General features: G+C 46.3%; 1 protein-coding gene across 1 annotated transcript in view; it reads right to left on the bottom strand.

Annotated features, from left to right (window-relative positions):
• Positions 1-2,320: 2,320 nt before the first annotated feature.
• Positions 2,321-19,310, bottom strand: part of LOC118216683 (beta-1,4 N-acetylgalactosaminyltransferase 2-like) — a 46,261-nt gene continuing 29,271 nt past the window's right edge. The window contains exons 6-10 of the mRNA XM_035398080.1: positions 18,778-18,864; positions 11,867-12,048; positions 11,422-11,565; positions 11,056-11,278; positions 2,321-4,390 (exon numbers count right to left, since the gene is read on the bottom strand). Of these exons, the coding sequence (XP_035253971.1) occupies positions 4,203-4,390; positions 11,056-11,278; positions 11,422-11,565; positions 11,867-12,048; positions 18,778-18,864 (824 nt within the window). The 3' untranslated portion in view covers positions 2,321-4,202. The remainder of the gene's footprint in view (positions 4,391-11,055; positions 11,279-11,421; positions 11,566-11,866; positions 12,049-18,777; positions 18,865-19,310) is intronic.

Below are 19,310 nucleotides of genomic sequence, written 5' to 3'. Positions count from 1 at the left end.
GAGATTTGATAAGGAGTGAGATGTGCCAGAGAGTGAGATGTGATAGAGAATGAGATGTAATAGAGAGTGAGTGATTTTGAATTCAAACCGAAATATTCAGTTCACATAAGCATTCTTATATACAGTCCTATTGGCAGTTCATTTTAGATTGCTGAAACAGAGAGCAACTTTGTTTTGAGCAGTGGCACAGCTAAGTTAAAAAAAACGTGAATATTTTGTATATACATTTTTTGTGTGTGTGTGTGCGGTCTCTAGTGTTTATTTGAAGTTCATTTCTTACCCAAGACCCAAGAGATCAATAGTATAAATTCATAAGTCTTCCATCTTATTGTGTGCTGTATTGTATGTACTGTATTTTTTATTTTTTTATTTTTTTCTATCTTAATCTTTGCAACACCAATGCATTATAGGCCTCCATATACTGTACAAAACAGCAAAAATCCAAGGGCACCAAAAACTGTGGAAAACAAGCATAGACAAGGGGAAAGCTGAAAATCTGCACTTTAACCACAGTTGAATTGTTTGATTACAAATCTAAAATAGTGGAGCACAGAATCAAATCAAGACTCCAGAACCCTGTATCCGATCACACTTTTAAAAAAAACTATGGCTGAAGATCTTTCCACCATTACTGCACAAAAAATGTAAATTCAATCCCTTTATCTGTCAGAACTATCACATCGCTCTCATCTTTCAAGCACACAAACAAGCAGCACATGATTACAAACCAGTCATGGCCCTGCTGACCTTTACTCTGGACCAATTCCCAAAAATGCAACCTCTGCCTGCCTTTTTTTCTTACAGTATCTTATTCTTCCTTTCCTGTTCTCAGTAAATGTTCTTTCTGCGGATGACACACCCTCACACAGTGCCACCTACACACGTCTCGCTCACACCTCTCTTTTTCTGTCTTTTCTTCCTCTCTCTTTGTGTTTATAGTTAAGCGGCAGGACAGGAAACCAGTTTTTAAACTATCGAGCTAAGTGCATTGTGCAATCCTGCAATACCTCTGCACATTTTCCAGTAAAAATAAATACAATTAAAAAATGTTAAAATAAATTAATAACTTAAATTATGGAAGACCTGATTTCCCTTACAGCTGAATTTAAAAATAACATATTTTTATCTTCTTTTTTTTTTTTAGGTTTTAGCATTTTATCACTCTCACTTTTTCTTCAGAAATGCTTTAAAACTCATTTTCATTAATGTATTTCTGCATTGCTCTGAATGAACATGATTTCCCTTAAAAAGCTTAGTTAGAACTTTTTTTTCAGTTTTACATTTTTCCTCATACATGAATGAAACAATTTTAAAGCACATTTTCATTCATTTATTTCATTGTGGTTATTGAAGATGATTTCTCATCAGGCTGAATAGAAATATAATATAAAATATTTAAAATAAATATATACTGTATTTTCAAACGTATTTTCATTCATTTCATCATGTTTGTTGAATAAAGATAAATTCTCATCATTCTAAATAGGAAAAGCACACATTTAAGATTTTGCATATTGATTTTGCACACTTTTTCACATTTCACAGTAGATTTTGTATTTTGCTATTTTTCCAGTGGGATACATTTTTCATCATAAATACTCTCGAAACCATTTCATTAATTTATTTCACCATGGCTGTTCAATCAAGATAATTTCTCATCCATTTGAATTTTTTTAAAGCCCATATTTACATTTTTTCACTCTTCTTTTTGATGTTGTATTTTTCAGCTTTTCCTACTTTGGGTCATACAACAGACAAAAATGAACCACAGCAGAATTTTATCAAGGTCAGTTTATATTGTATTTACATTTAATTGCCTATTTGACTTCTATTACCTAGCACCGTAGCCTTGTGGCTATGTTAAGGCACTGTTCCAGTGTGTGGATGGGCCCCACAGTCTGGTATCTGTGAAGGCTCTGTTCCAGTGTGTGGATGGGCCCCACAGTCTGGTATCTGTTAAGGCTCTGTTCCAGTGTGTGGATGAACCCCATGGTCTGGTATCTGTGAAGGCTCTGTTCCAGTGTGTGGATGTGTCCCACGGTCTGGGACCTACTGTGGTAGTGGTTGGCTGTAGTGTCAGTCTTCAGGGATCCACATCTCATTGCTCTCTAACGACCCCTGCTGGGGGACCGGGCACCTGCAAGTACGCATGCTGAGTTGCACTTGAGGTGCCTTCCTCGGTGTCTGTGGGCGTTGCTCTTTGCAGGAGAGCATGTGCCCCAGCGAATCAGGGAGATCGGCTTCAAACAGCTATTTACATAAACCTCAAGTGATGTACCATCCAGTGCCATCACACAGCAATGCATACTGTAGGAAGACCTGGCTGAAAATCAGTATGTTTATTCAAAGCGAACATTTTTAAAAAACTTAAAAAAAACTGTGATTTTAAACAATTACAAGAGAAATTCATCACACTTGAAATATTACGTGCCCAGATAAAAACAAAATAAATAAAAAATAGATCTGATGAAAAATATTCAAAGGTTCAAAACTACAGTCTGCAGAAACACAATTAAGAGGAAAGAAGGCAGTCCTCAGACACGTTGTTCACTGCAGAAACTTCCGGAATAATCCGCAAGCATCCCACAGTGTCCCGGAACAATCTAAACTACACTGGGAATATTTCACAGGACACCAGGAAGCCCCACAACTTCGGCTGTGCGTAGACGGAACCTCAGCCCCACTCCTCTTCATGGTAAAGTGCCGTGACATCTTTAATCACCACAGCGAGTCAGGGCCTCGGTCACATCCAGGAGACGGCAGCGCCTCCTGCAGCACAGTGTCCCGGTAGCTGCCTGGTCCTGGGTGAAAGGGTTAGGGTTGGCCTGTCGTCTGAGCCATACGGCATTCCAACCCCCGCACCGGTCCACCAAACGGAGCACCAGCACCAGCACCAGCACCAGCAGCAGCACCAGCAGCAGCCAAGCTTTTCCGGGGGGGGTCTCTCATCCAGGAAGTAAGAAAGCCCCACCCACATAGCTCCAGACATCTGACAGGAGAACGCAGCATTGCTTAAAGTGCACTCTGTGGCGTATCAGGAACAGTGAGTGGCAATGGAAACTACGTACGGGTTAGGAAACTAAATACGGGCAGCAGCCGTACCTTTAAGCAAGGTACTCGCCACAAAAGTGTCAGAAGAACATTCAGCAGTGTAAACTGTTTGCATGTTTTAACACATGAGACGTGAATGTAAGAGGATCTGCTAAATTCCTGAAATGTAATTGGCCATGCGTTTTGGTTTTTTTTTTCCGCAACTGTTTATTCAAGAGTCATTGCGATTGTCCACCAGGCGTCGCCGTAGCGACTGGATTAATGCGGTCGACGTACCTCCGCGGAATTCATCGGAGGGATGCGTCATTGTTGCTATTATTGAAAAAGCAAAGCAACCGAAGGAGGGGGGAGCTTCGATGTCGAAGTCGCCCTTCTCCCGATGCGCGTACGCGTCCTTCGTCCTTTCAGAACGCAGACGCCGTCAGGCGCAACCACCCCCCCCCCCGCCACCCGCCGCGGCGAACGCCATCGGTCAACAACGCTATGCGGGCGACGCCGCCTTTAAACGACTCAGGCCGCTGAGATGGAAAGAAAAGGACAAACGGAGGAGGCTGATTTGCCTGGATCAGCACTGTGCAGTCGGAGAATGACAATTTCAGAAAGGATAATTAACAAAGGGTACCAGGGGACGGAATGGTCCTTAGTCTCAGTGTGTGATACAAGGCACTGTGCATATCGAGCACAATACGCACAAATTTCACACATACACACAGAATTAACTACAAACACATGCTTCATGTGAAGAAAAAGGGATCACATTTCCCATGGCTGTGGTCCTATCCCTAAGCAAATTACACCTGTAAGAATTATGTACATATCAAATATGCTGTTAAAAAATATGCCTGATTAAAAACCCCTCTGAAATTACCCAGGGCCTACACTCAGGCATAATTAACCCCTGAAATGCTAAGTGGGTCGCATAAGACGCGCCTGCAAACAATACACTGCCAGCAATCACATTTGAATTCAAATACACATTTCTTTAAACATTTAAATAATAATTTAAAAAATGCACTATTCCTTGTGCAGACGGAGGCCCGGTTAGGGACCAGTATGTAACGCACAGTAGTAGTTTTTAAGATGTGGATGTAAATACACACATATCCCTGAACAGCGCTCCCTGAAGCGCACGCAAGTCCTTCTCAGCTGTTTCAGTACTTGACACATTTCAGCCGGTTCTTGAAGAAGTGGAGCGCCAGCTTGCTGTCGGTGTCGCTCCTGGGCGGCATGCGGTACTTGTAATACTCGCCGTTCGTGTCCGCTCTTTTGGCCTGGTGTCCGATCGACAGATCGGGACAACTCGCCACCAGCAGCTCCCCCAGCCCGTCCATGAAGAACTCTGCAGAGGAAAGGACAGGAAAGTGGGAACATATAAGAGACGTGGGGATGTTTTCAGGGCGAAATGACCGTGAAACGAACCACATTTGGACCGTTTCAAGACCTCCTCCACTCAGAAATGTGTTTTTTAAATGGTGAACTCCTCTTGGAAGCATGGCATGTGCGAGAAAAATTAGTGATGTCACAAATTTGTCAAACCTATCACGGTCCACTATGCAAAGATATGTAAATTACAGCAGTGTGATGTGGTAAACGGAAACCTAAGCACACAGAAAGCTGACTAGTTAACATTGTTGTGACAGTTGATGTGTTGATGCCCTGTTGCTATACATCCACAACAGCAAGTTCTGCCAATCTGCATATTCATAGATTCTGGCATTCTCGATGAGGGTAAAGGTGTAGAAATGCTGCTAAGCCCTTTTAGTAGTTCATGTGACATTTTTAAAAACCATATTAAACAAAATATTAGTCAATATTGAATATTTTTAAGGGTTTTAAAACACAACTGGAAAGGTACTTTCGGAAACACCCTGGGACAATAAAACATTTGCACTAGTATCTACATATGGGTTGTTGAACAAGAAATGATTTTAGTCATTGAATTAATCTAGTATACAATATCATAGCTGCTCCCAAACTGCTATGCAGAATCTCTCACACCACATAAAAATGTGCTGCTCAATGCTGAAGACTAAATGGTCTTCCCCTAACATATATATGTAAGCACAACCTCCACATAAAAACAAAGTTGCAAAAAATCTAACTTTTTGAACTCATTCAATATTAATATCAGGTTTTACATTTACCAACAATTTACTGGATACATTTCTGGCACAGTCTGGATTCGATATCAGACCATGGGGCCCAACTACGCAGCATAAAAATGCCTTAACAAGTTGAGCCAGTTCCCAGCAGCCCCAAGAGAATGCTATGTGCAAGTCTCTTAAAAAGTGGCTTCGAAAGGGCTGGACAGAATAGCACACATAGTGCTATAATATAATTTGTGTGAATATGACTATTCAAATTATCTTTTTCATATTTGTGCATTTGCATGTTGCCGTTGGCATAGCAAGTATATTACCGGTTCTGTTCATAACAATTGTTTAAGGCCTGGCTATAGCACAGTATAAAGAATAGAAGCAGAACCTTTTCTGCTATACTTGCTGATGAAGTGCCAACAGATACATTACATTTATCATTGGACATCATTCAAACATCTTTTAAATGCAATACAAATACATCTCACTACATGATAGGAACTTGCGTTTTGGGTGGACAGGTTGGGATCTCATGCTTTGGGTGGATAGGATGGAATCTCATGGTTTGGGTGGATCGGATGGGATCTCGTGCTTTGGGTGGAAAGAATGGGATCTCATGCTTTGGGTGGATAGGATGGAATCTCATGGTTTGGGTGGATAGGATGGGATCTCGTGCTTTGGGTGGACAGGATGGGATCTCATGCTTTGGGTGGTCAGGATGTGATCTCATGCTTTGGGTGAAAAGAATGGGATCTCATGCTTTGGGTGGATAGGATGAAATCTCATGGTTTGGGTGGATAGGATGGGATCTCGTGCTTTGGGTGGACAGGATGGGATCTCATGCTTTGGGTGGTCAGGATGTGATCTCATTCTTTGGGTGGATACGATGGTATCTCATGCTTTGGGTGGACAGGATGGGATCTCATGCTTTGGGTGGATAGGATGGGATCTCATGCTTTGGTTGGACAGGATGGGATCTCGTGCTTTGAGTGGACAGGATGAGATCACATGCTTTGGATGGACAAATTCCAAAGAATGCACTGAACTAACAAATTCCCTTCAGGTAAATATTTGGGATAGCTATCGTCAATATGCCAATATAACATTGTCAATATGTACGTAACTGTAAAACTTGAATAGCCACAGGATAGCAGATGGTCAGCAAGAAATGCTAACGTGTGTAATAGGATTAAAACGTAATGAGGCAAAACCTATTCCTTTTATGTCCTTTTTTGGCTGCTATCTGAACCATACAGCATTCAGTTTTTTTTTTTTGGCAGATAGATGATGTCACTGTAGCTTTAAAAAAAAAAAAAAAGTAAGTCATCGACTGCCAACAGTAACGCTCTCTGTCGGTTCAAAACCCACTGTTTTAGCCATTTCTGCAAAGAGTTTGATGTCTGTGATGTGTCTGTTATGTGATCTGAACTGAGCGTGCTGTTGTCCTGTCACTGCATGTAAACACTGGTTTGCTGTTCTGTGCCATGTTTGGGTGCTGTCTTTCCAGGAGCACTCTGATGGTTTTATGCACCCCCTTTCTCCAAATCAGTAAGACATGGAGCCGTAGAGACAGCACCCTGGGGTTTTTCCATATTACACTCAGGCCTGTACATGTACAATACTGCACATGGGAATTAGAACGTTCCTAATCCTCTTGCATTTATGTTATTTTCCAGGGGGATTATCAGACAATATCTTTTTTCAAATACAGCAGCTTACTTTATTGGCGTGTCTGCGTGTTCTGCTGGCTAGAATGGAATATCTGCCCCCAGTCAGGTAATTCTAGCCTTCAGTGAGGTTATAGTTTCACCTGAACACTACACTCCTTTCATCCTGACAGTTTTGATTAAGTACCTGCCGCCCCATCTGAGACTAACCTGAGGCGGAAAAGAGTGTCAGTTTGGATACCGAGAGTTCTTATTCTCTGAAACCATACCTGTCACACCCATCACACAAGTTCTACAGGTGTGCTCCAGTTACTGCTGGCAGGAGATGACATTCAAAATGCAAGAAGGGGCTATGTTGTCACCAGTAGTGACCACTCCTCGGCCAATGCTAGCACAACACGTGGGGTCCCCCAAGGCTCCATACTGGGTCCTGTGTCGTTTAGCCTCTACATGCTGCCACTGGGTAATGTTATAAGGGACCACAGGATTGTTTTTCATAGTTACGTGGATGATACACAATTATACATATCTATATCACCCACCGGCATCAGTGCTGTTGACAAACTGGTTAAGTGGATTGTATGTATCATGTGAACTTGTGGATGTCACGTAATTTCCCGGAGTTGAACAAAGACAAGACAAAAGCACTGAGACTGAAACTGTGCATTGACTTAGAATCCCTAGCACAAAAGCTAGTAACCTTGGTGTGCTATTAGATGCATATTTGAATTTTGATGCCCACATCAGAAACATTACCAAAATTGGCAGTTGCCTGTTTTTTATTGGTTTTCAAATCACTCAATGGACTAGCACCCAAATATATTCCAGACGTGCTTGTAAAATATGCCCCCTTTAGATCCCATTGTTCTTCTGGCAGTGGATTTTCAGTTGACCCACCGGCTAGGACAAAGACCTACAGTGGGGAGGCAGCTTTTAGCGTCTATGGTCCTCACCTCTGGAATGGCTTGCCTTCAGAATTTATTTTTAAGCAAAATCTTAAGGACATACCTTTTTTGTTTAGCTGTTACATAGTTAATTTCACTTTTGCTATTTCACTTATTCCTCTCACTTATTTTGCGTTTACATTTATAACCTCTGCTAACTTGTTTTTTATTACTACTATTGTTCTTATGGTTAGAATTCTTATTATTATTGTTTTTATTATTTTTATTTTATTATTATTTTAATGTCTTTCTAACATTTCAGTGTTGTTGTAGCTCTTTTGTGGATATTTACTATGCGAAGCACTTTATATTGCAATCTTGCACAAAAGGCGCTATTTAAATAAGCTGTGATTTGATTTGATTTGAAACAACAAGCATCTGCCAAAGAAGACATGATGCAGTATGGCTCAGATAAACCCCCCCCCCCCCCCCCAAAAAAAACAAACAAACTACACTACCTACACTACCATGGACAAATATGGATATATAATGCCACGGTCTGCCTTAATCCTATTTTAATCACATCACTTCTAAGCATTGTTTGCTGTTTATAAGGCACAGACTGTAGCAGATGTAGGGGTTCTCCGCTCCAGCCAGCGCAGTGGAAATATCATATATCTGACGCACCTGAGTAGGGTGGCTGTGTGCCAAAGTGGGAGGGGAGCCACCGCTCGGAGTGTGCCCGTCAATATCGCGCGCAGCTGTGCAATTCTGGCAGCTCATCGGAATTTTCAGGTCATTCCAGTCTGTCGTTTGCATCATTCGCCAACAGCCTGCTCAGGCCACACCTGTGGCGTATAGACTTTGATATAAATCCCGGAAGTAGGACAAAATGCATTCACTGTTCATTGACTATTTAATTTTTTAAATCTTAAATCAAAAATTTAGAAATAATTAGCATCTGAGTGAAAGAAATAATAATCATTAGAAATTCCTATATGCATCAGTTTATGCCAACATAATTGAGCAGTATAACACATCTTACTAGTGGAAGTATTTTTCTACATAAAATAATAATATTTCTGTGAAGAGAAAAAAGATTTTTGGTATGTAAACTTTATTTCAAATTACTGATGGTCACAGAATGTCATTACCACGCATGGTCAAGAAGATATTTAGGGGAGAACTGGCAGAATTGTAACAATTTTCACTTCTTATTGAATTAGAAGTAATGTGATCAAAAACAGTGAAAATACACTAGAATACAAAGAGAATACACTAGTATACTATAATAAATCACATTAAGTTTGAGGTGATCGCAAATGGTTTATGTACAATTTAAACAAAGGTTAACGTAGTCCGATGTTACAACGGCAAAGTATGTGTGGGACAGTAATAACAGAGGTAACGAAAAATAACTGCATAAATCTGCAATACTTATTAGACAGAACGCTTTTGGTTCCAAGAAGCATATTGTGAATGGCAGACCAGGGTCAAATAAAGTATTTTAATTAATTTTAAATACTTATTTAGAAAATAATTTGAAATTCAGCATTAACAAATTCAGCATTAACAAATACTGAGTATTTAAATTACAAAACGTATTTGAAAATACATTTAAGGAGCATTTGCATGTATTTGCAATTACTTTACAATATGTCTTTAAAAAAACATTTTAAATGATGGATTTTCAAATACAAAGTGTTTTAATATGATGGAATTATTCGAAAATACTTTCACAACATAAGGGCAGTGGTGCAACGTGCAGTTGTACCAAGCTGTTGAAAGACTTGAAAAGCACTGGATATGCGGAAACATACCAGCTCTGAAAGCTAAGCATTTTTCTAATTAGAGGACAGTATTTTGATGAGAAAGTGTAAAGAGACTGCTGATGGACCTGGTCCAATTGTACCGATTTCCATTTTTAAAATGTTTAGCTACAGGTTTAATGAGGAATTAAAACTGACCCATAATAAATGGTTTAGGCAATGTTCTAATTATGACAGAAAAATCTGAACAAATTCGATTGAATTTCTGTTATTTATGAGATACCTTCTAACTCATTTTTATTTTTATTTTTAAAGTGACCGCCCAATTCTGTACCGCCCTACAGACATTTGCCGCACACTCTGCGAAATGTGCAGGGCTCTTAAAGGGAATGAGCATTGGCCATTTGATTGGCCATTAACAAATGCAGCTGCAGAACATCTGCTCATCATATATTCAGTGTAATCCGGCCCTGTTTCCAGGTGCGCCGCGGCGCTTTCCGCTCTGCGCTGCTCGCCTCTGGTTCCGAAAATACCAACCAATCACAAGCCACGCCCAGTGCGCCTCACGCCGCCCCATTCGCTGCGTTCATGCGCCGTGTGACATTGATTCCGAGAACTAGAGCCCCATGTCTTTACTGGTAACGATTCTGCTATCCCGTGGCTATGTACCAAGTTTTACAGTTTCGTACATATTGACAGTGTTTCCACACACACAGTTTACAGATAGATATGGATAATTAGCCTTATCCTGGCCATAATCATATCCTGAATACGCTTTCTGCACACACCCTGCAAAACTCTGTCGGCTGTAATTAGCTTTTGCCCTACCATGCATTGTTTTTTTGTAGTTTTGCAAGATACTTCATTTCAAATCTTCTCTAGACTCTTTCTCTAACCACATATACATCCATGGGTAATTTTCACCAAACAGCACTTTTTCTTGTATGGAGCACAAATTGCTTTAAAAAGCACCATAAAGGCATGATTTAAATGAGGAAATAACACAGAATAAAGACAATAAACATTGAATAAAACAGTAATACTTTTAAAATATTTACAACATAGAAAGTCTAGATAAAAGTCTGGTGGATTATTCTATAACACTGAAGCCTGAGCAACCACCAGGACAGTAAAGAGGTGTATTATTGAGGATTTAAGGGATCTTTTTAATACAAACACACACACACACACACACACACATTCACCTACACATACACATTTCCCAGGAGTCCTGGTTCTGAAGATACTGCTGGACTCAGCTCAGGATCTACCTGGTCTTGCAGAAATTATCACATAAACACGTAGCTATAACTCAAAAAAAATCTGTGACTTTAGCACAGCAAGGTGATCAGTACCTGGTTGGAGGACGAGGGAATTTGAGTCAGTGACTTGTAACCATAGACTGTATAAAACTTACAACACGGTTCTCAAGGTGCGGTGTGAAAGCAAACAGGAAGTCGCCCCAGGAACCGATTTAGTCCCTGTTGTGGATAGTTCCCATTCGCGCTTAGTTCTTACAACCTGGTGGAGAAGGAGCTTTTCATAAACATGGGTGGGAAGGGGGCTTCGTACACACGCTTGGCCTTACCTGAGTGGCCCACTCTCTTCAGCAGTGGGTCGAAGCCCACTCTGCGCACGGCGTCTGTCCGGCCCAGGAAGAAGTTGACAACCCCAGAGGTGTAGAAGCAGTTTGGGATGCCCGGAACTGGCTGGTAGTTTCCTGGGATTTTACTCAAACAGCCACCTTCCTCATCCCCCTCCTCATACAGGACTTTGAAAGTAAAGGCATTTGTGCCTACAGATCCACCCAGCTGCCGAAACAGGAACAGTCCATCAACAGGTGTATATAAAGGGAATTTGTTTCAAACTGAGTCAAAACAAAGAGAACCGCTTGTCCATCTGCTGGTCAAAACTACCTTCCAAGGACCACATTTGGCAGAAATGTCATGCTCACCACATCCAGTTCAGGCACAGCCTCCATGATTTCAACAAATTTCTCAATCTTTGTGTTGTCTATGAACTCAAAGTCATCGTCCACCCACAGGAAGTACTTAGTGGTGACCTGCGAGATGGCAAGGTTCCTGCCAGCAAACCAGCCCTACAGGTTAGAACAGAAAAGACACAGGAAAAAAGTGCATTAGTAAACATTCAACACTGAACACAGCATGCAACACTCAACACTGAACACAGCATGAAACACTCAACACAGAGCACAGCAGAAAACACTCAACACTGGACACAGAAATGAATATGAATGAATGAATGAATGAATGAATGAATACTGACTACCATAGGTTATTATCTTTTAAAATCCAGCCCTATGTCTCTCCCTAATGTAGCACCATGTGCATACTGTACATGTACTAAAACTCTTCCAGCATCTCTTCTAAAAGCTGTACCTGTGCAGGTGGCATGAAGTACTGCTCAATGTTGCTGCCGTTCACTTTCTGTGGGTTGAAGCTGTCATCCGCAACAATGATTTTGATGTCTTTGTAAACATTTCTTATACTTCTGATGAGATAGTTCAGTTGGTTGTATCTCAGGAAGGTCTTAGTTGTTATTGTTACTTGAGAACTGATACCTGTCACAAGAAACACATCATAATTCACAAAAGTAGTCATTTTTTGGGGACAAAAATTCTAATCAAAACTGATACACTACTACATTCCAAATACATACAGGAACTGTGGTGGCTCTAACAGTTGCAGTGACTGGGGTTAAATTTATGGAAAGTTTCTCCCTCACTCTCACACACAAACACATTGTGCTATGTTGATTTGGGAAGAGATTTTATGTTTAAAAATAGATTTTCATTTTTCAAGATAAACGTGACAGAAGAGCAATATTTATGTTGGCGGGATTTCTAAGTTTTAAGATCTGAATTGTATTTCAAAAATAAAGCTTTTTTAAGGTTTTAAAAGATTAAGACAAAATAAAATTTATTTTATTTGAAAAATATAATAAGAAATGTGTGATATAATAAAAAAGGCATTTATATTTGCAAGACTAAAAGTATTTATTGTTAATTTGTTCTAATGAAAAGAATGTACCTCAGGTTTTTTCAGACATTTTTCTCTAAAGTTTGCGTGTAAATTTCACCTGATATAAGCAAATTTATCTGTACCTGTTACATCTATCCCCAGCTAGCATCATAACTTGCCCCAAGAGTGGGGAAGGTTGTAACAGTGGAACTCTTTGTGTTTGGCATCAACTCACATATTCTGCAATATTGTAGTCAATGTCTAAATGACTGTTATTTGTAGCAGACAAATACTGGCAGCTCAGATCAAAGTTTGAGAGCCACAGCCAAACATTCACTGAGTTATACATTTTGGAATCAAAGATGTTAGAACCATCCCCCGGTCTACCTATTTATCACATTGCTTTCCTTCAAAATACTTTGCCACAGCTGGTTTATCTCCTGGGTTTGTTATTAAGGTATATACACAGATGTAGTAAAACCAGGCAATGACTATAAAAAATAGCTAAACATCTTAAAATACAATCTGCATTATTAGGGCAATAATTAAGAAGTTGTCATGGTCCTGTTTTCCTGTCTGTGTTTCCCCTGTTGGGCCGCCAGATGGCGGCACTTCTGTTTTGTGTCCTGCTCCCCCCCTGTTAATTGTATTATTGTCTGTCCCGTTATCCCATCATTGTTCCCACCTGTGTCTTGTTATCCCCTCCTTCTGGTTTGATTGTTTTTTGAGTTCACCTGTGTCTTGTTACCCCTTGTCTATTTAAGTTCTCTGTTCCCTTGACTCGGGTGCTGGTTCCTTGCGTTTGTTCTTCCTTGTGTTTGTTGCCTATGAATTTTCAGACCCATTGTACCTGCCTGCGTTTTTTACCCGTTTGTGTTTTGTTCCTGACCCGTATGTATTTTCTGGTGTTTCTTTTATGTGTTTGCCTGTGTGTTCCACCTGCCTGTACCCTGCCTGCCTGCCTGTGTTCTGTTCTGTGTTTTGTTCTTAATGTTTTGAGTTTGTTGTTTTGCCCTTTGTGGCCTTGCCTGTTCCCTGGTTGTGTTTGCCTTTTTTTTGTGTGAGTAAATCTTTGTTAATTTTCCCTTTTTGAGTTTCGTGTTTTTTTTCCCCCACTCTGCGCCTGGGTCCCAGCACCCGTACCGTCACAGAAGGAACCAGCCAGTTTGGGACCCAGCAGAGTTTTTTTTTTTTTTTTTAATTTTTAATTTTTATTTATTTTTTTTTTGTTTATCATGCCACCGGGGTGGTGGAGTGACCCGGAGGACTCGCCACCCAGCGACTGGGAGTCCCTCGCCCTTGAGCTTCCCAGCGCCCGGGGCGGACGGTCACGGAGGCGCCGTGGTCGGGCTGCCTCCCGGTTGGCCAGACCTCCAGCTGCCCAGCCAGCGGTTCCCGGCCCTGCATCATTTGAAGGGTCTCGACTGGCGATCTTCCCAGGGTCCGGCCCGCGGGGGTCCCGCCGGTCCCGTCCGGCTGCCCAGCCGGGTTCCCTACAGCTGTGGTCTGTGTTCCTGTCCCCTGCCCAGCCCAGACGGCAGGGCCCTCGCCCTGCTCCACCCCAAGTCCAGGAAGGGCCTTCACGGCCTGCTCTGCCCCAAGTCCCGGAGCGGCCTTCACGGCCTGCTCTGCCTCAAGTCCCGGAGCGGCCTTCACGGCCTGCTCTGCCTCAAGTCCCGGAGCGGCCTTCACGGCCTGCTCTGCCTCAAGTCCCGGAGCGGCCTTCACGGCCTGCTCTGCCTCAAGTCCCGGAGCGGCCTTCGCGGCCTGCTCTGCCTCAAGTCCCGGAGCGGCCTTCGCGGCCTGCTCTGCCTCAAGTCCCGGAGCGGCCTTCGCGGCCTGCTCTGCCTCAAGTCCCGGAGCGGCCTTCGCGGCCTGCTCTGCCTCAAGTCCCGGAGCGGCCTTCGCGGCCTGCTCTGCCTCAAGTCCCGGAGCGGCCTTCACGGCCTGCTCTGCCTCAAGTCCCGGAGCGGCCTTCGCGGCCTGCTCTGCCTCAAGTCCCGGAGCGGCCTTCGCGGCCTGCTCTGCCTCAAGTCCCGGAGCGGCCTTCACGGCCTGCTCTGCCTCAAGTCCCGGAGCGGCCCCCAGAGCCACCTGGAGCCCCGGAGAGGCTCCCAGATCCGCCTCGAGCCCCGGAGAGGCTCCCAGATCCGCCTCGAGCCCCGGAGAGGCTCCCAGATCCGCCTCGAGCCCCGGAGAGGCTCCCAGATCCGCCTCGAGCCCCGGAGAGGCTCCCAGATCCGCCTCGAGCCCCGGAGAGGCTCCCAGAGCCGCCTCGAGCCCCGGAGAGGCTCCCAGAGCCGCCTCGAGCCCCGGAGAGGCTCCCAGAGCCGCCTCGAGCTCCGGAGAGGCCCCCAGAGCCGCCTCGAGCTCCGGAGAGGCCCCCAGAGCCGCCTCGAGCTCCGGAGAGGCCCCCAGAGCCGCCTCCAGCCCCGGAGAGGCCCCCAGAGCCGCCTCCAGCCCCGGAGAGGCCCCCAGAGCCGCCTCCAGCCCCGGAGAGGCCCCCAGAGCCGCCTCCAGCCCCGGAGAGGCCCCCAGAGCCGCCTCCAGCCCCGGAGGTCCCGCCTGCTCTGACCCTTCCGCGGAGGCCGCCTGCTACACCCAAGTTTCGGGCTTTACTTGTGCCTCGAGCCCCGGGGGGGCCTCCGGAGCCGCCTCAAGCCCCAGGGGGACCTCCGCAGCTGCCTCGAGTCCCGGGGGGGCCTCCAGAGCCGTCCAGAGCTCCGGAGAGGCTTCCGGAGCCGTCCAGAGCTCCGGAGAGGCTTCCGGAGCCGTCCAGAGCTCCGGAGAGGCTTCCGGAGCCGTCCAGAGCTCCGGAGAGGCTTCCGGAGCCGTCCAGAGCTCCGGAGAGGCTTCCAGAGCCGTCCAGAGCCCCGGAGAGGACAACGGTCCCTTCTGTTGTCCCGCAGGGGCCGCCGCAGACTGCTCTGGCCGCCCCGCAGGCTAAGCCACCTGCCTTGCCCCCTAGCGTTCGTGCTCCCCCTGGCGTTCGTGCTCCCCCTGGCGTTCGTGCTCCCCCTGGCGTTCGTGCTCCCCCTGGCGTTCGTGCTCCCCCTGGCGTTCGTGCTCCCCCTGGCGTTTGTGCTCCCCCTGGCGTTCGTTCTCCCCCTAGCGTTCGTGCTCCCCCTAGTGTTCTCGCGCCCCCCAGTGTCCGTTCTTCCCCTAGTGTTCTTGCTCTCCCTAGTGTCCACACCTTGCCCCCTGGCGTTCGTGCTCCCCCTGGCGTTCGTGCTCCCCCTAGTGTTCTCGCGCCCCCCAGTGTCCGTTCTTTCCCTAGTGTTCTCGCGCCCCCCAGTGTCCGTTCTTCCCCTAGTGTTCTTGCTCTCCCTAGTGTCCACACCTTGCCCCCTGGCGTTCGTGCTCCCCCTGGCGTTCGTGCTCCCCCTAGTGTTCTCGCGCCCCCCAGTGTCCGTTCTTTCCCTAGTGTTCTCGCTCCCCCTAGTGTCCACACCTTGCCCTCTGGCGTTCGTGCTTCCCCTGGCGTTCGTGCTTCCCCTGGCGTTCGTGCTTCCCCTGGTTTCGTCGCTCCCCCCAGTGGTCGTCCCTCCCCCGGTGTCCGTCCTTCCCCCAGTGGTCGTCCCTCTCCCGGTCTCGTCGCTCCCCCCAGTGGTCGTCCCTCCCCCGGTTTCGTCGCTCCCCCTGGTGTCCATTCTCCCTTTGGTGTCTGTCCTCCCAACCGTGTGTCCGTGTGTTCCCCGGCCCCCCTGTCTAATTGTCTGCCCGCCTGTTTGTCTGTTAGTCTACCCGTATGTGTGTCAGCCAGTTTGTTGGCCTGTTTGTCTGCCCCCCAGGCCGTCAGCCCATCGGCCAACGTGTTTGCCCGCCTGTCTGCCTGTCTGTCTGTGTGCCAGTCCGCGTGTGTTTTGTCTTGTTTGCCTGTGTGTCAGTCCCTATGTCAGTTGTTGGGTTCCCCCCTCGCCTTCCCTGTCTGCCTGTCCCTTTGTGTGTCCATCGGTGTCGCCGTGTGCCTCCCCGCCTGCTTGTCCCTGTGTCTGTCTTTGTAGGTCTCCCTATTGTGCCAGTGTCTGTCAGTCTTTCCCTCTCAGTCTTGCCCTACCCAGTCCAGTGTTGTCCACCTCGCCCCAGTCCAGTCCTGTATGTCTGCCTTGCCCCTGTCCTAGTCCCCCCTGGTTTCCTGAGTCCCCCTGGTTTCCTGAGTTTCCCCGAGTCGCCCGATGTGCGGGCCCTGAGTTTCCCCGTGTCGCCCGATGTGCGGGCCCTGAGTTTCCCCGTGTCGCCCGATGTGCGGGCCCTGAGTTTCCCCGTGTCGCCCGATGTGCGGGCCCTGAATTTCCCCGTGTCGCCCGATGTACGGGCCCTGAATCTCCCCGTGTCGCCCGATGTACGGGCCCTGAATCTCCCCGTGTCGCCCGATGTACGGGCCCTGAATCTCCCAGTGTCGCCCGATGTGCGGGCCCTGAGTTTCCCCCAAGTCACCCGATGTGCGGGCCCTGAGTTTCCCCCGAGTCGCCCGATGTGCGGGCCCTGAGTTTCCCCCGAGTCGCCCGATGTGCGGGCCCTGAGTTTCCCCCGAGTCGCCCGATATGCGGGCCCTGAGTTTCCCCCGAGTCGCCCGAGTGCGGGCCCTGAGTTTCCCCCGTGTCGCCCGAGTGCGGGCCCTGAGTTTCGCCCGGGTCCTGCCCAGCCCTGAGTCTCCCCGTGTCGCCCGGGTCCTGCCCAGCCCTGAGTCTCCCCGTGTCGCCCAGGTCCTGTCCAGCCCTGTGTCTTCGTCGCCCGGGTCCTGCCCAGCCCTGTGTCTTCTGTTTCCTAGTTCCTGAGTTTTGTCCCAAGTTTTCCTGTTCTGTTTTCCCCCGTCCTCCTGTTCCCCCGTCCGAGTCCAGTCCCGAGTCCTGTTCTCCGAGTCCAGTCCCAAGTCCTGTTCCCCCGTCCTAGTCCAGTCCCGAGTCCCGTCCTGTTCCTGTCCAGTCCTGGTTCTGCCCTGAGTCCTGTGTCCAGTCCTGTTCCTGTCCAGTCCTGTTCCTGTCCAGTCCTGTTTCCAGCCCCGAGTTCCCCTCCAGCCCCGAGTTCCCCTCCAGCCCCGAGTTCCCCTCCAGCCCCGAGTTCCCCTCCAGCCCCGAGTCTTGTTCTTGTTTTGTTCCTGTCCTGCCCAGTCCAGCCCCGAGTCTTGTTCTCGTCTTGTTCCTGTCCTGTCCAGTCCAGCCCTGAGTCTTGTCCTGTCTCTAGCCCCCACCCTCTGTTGACTCCCTCCCCGGGTCGGCCTCCTGGGACGTCAGGAGCCGTCCCTTGGGGGGGGGGTACTGTCATGGTCCTGTTTTCCTGTCTGTGTTTCCCCTGTTGGGCCGCCAGATGGCGGCACTTCTGTTTTGTGTCCTGCTCCCCCCCTGTTAATTGTATTATTGTCTGTCCCGTTATCCCATCATTGTTCCCACCTGTGTCTTATCCCCTCCTTCTGGTTTGATTGTTTTTTGAGTTCACCTGTGTCTTGTTACCCCTTGTCTATTTAAGTTCTCTGTTCCCTTGACTCGGGTGCTGGTTCCTTGCGTTTGTTCTTCCTTGTGTTTGTTGCCTATGAATTTTCAGACCCATTGTACCTGCCTGCGTTTTTTACCCGTTTGTGTTTTGTTCCTGACCCGTATGTATTTTCTGGTGTTTCTTTTATGTGTTTGCCTGTGTGTTCCACCTGCCTGTACCCTGCCTGCCTGCCTGTGTTCTGTTCTGTTTTGTTCTTAATGTTTTGAGTTTGTTGTTTTGCCCTTTGTGGCCTTGCCTGTTCCCTGGTTGTGTTTGCCTTTTTTTTGTGTGAGTAAATCTTTGTTAATTTTCCCTTTTTGAGTTTCGTGTTTTTTTTCCCCCACTCTGCGCCTGGGTCCCAGCACCCGTACCGTCACAGAAGTTTAAAGTATCTATAAGAGAAGACTCAGCACTGTTATCTTGGCAAAGGGAGGGTGCACAAATTACTAAATGCAGTGGCACCCAGACCGATGTCACACAATTTTGTCAGGATTTTTTAAATTAAATATGCTGTGTGTCTTTGTATCATATATATATATATACATCTTGTGAGTTTGTCAATAAAAGTAATTGTAATTCTAGTAACGATAATGGTATAGTAAATTGCTACAATCACAAAAACACTGGTTGCTATCATAGATGACTTATCAATCAACACTGGCTAAATAGGAATTGCCATCCTAATGTGATGCGTATGTAATTGCGTACAGCAATACTATAAGCTGTTAATGTGATCAATGACAGCTTCTTGGCTAGGTTATCTAAGTTTGCCAGAAAGAGAAGTGCCGCAGGTAGAAAAGCTAAAACTGAAGTAGCATTGACATGTGATTCAGATGCGTGGAGTTCAGCTGACTCACCCTCTCCAAGGTCGTACAGCACTGGCACTGTAGGCTGTCGGATCTCAATGGGGAATACGGCCTTGTACTGATCAAAGGTAAAGTGTACTGTAGAAGAATCAAAACACATGGATAGAGTGAACATATTTACCTTAACATATAAAATAATGCAACCACTTTATACTGACAAAATTATTTGTTTGATTTGATTAATAACCACAAAACCACCTGTGGGTCTGAGGTTCTTTTCCTCCAAATTAAATGGAACACCCCTAATTCTGGATGATCCGTATACGATTCGCTCAGTGCTGGGAACGGAAGCTATCGCGTTGAGAGAGAGCAGCAGACTAGCCAGAGCACTTGTCCCTTGAATATCCACAGAATGTCCCCTGAATGTCCCCAGAGCACCCCCTGAATGTCCCCAGAATGTCCCCAGAACGACCCCTGAATGTCCCCTGAACGTCCCCTGAATTTCCCCAGAGCGCCCCCAGAATGTCCCCAGAGCACCCCCTGAATGTCCCCAGAATGTCCACTGAATGTCCCCCGTGTCCCCT

This window comes from Anguilla anguilla, chromosome 17, assembly GCF_013347855.1.
Source record: "Anguilla anguilla isolate fAngAng1 chromosome 17, fAngAng1.pri, whole genome shotgun sequence".
NCBI lineage: Eukaryota > Metazoa > Chordata > Actinopteri > Anguilliformes > Anguillidae > Anguilla > Anguilla anguilla.
The sequence above is the reverse complement of the archived record's forward strand: the minus strand, read 5'-3'. Positions and strand labels throughout refer to the sequence as shown.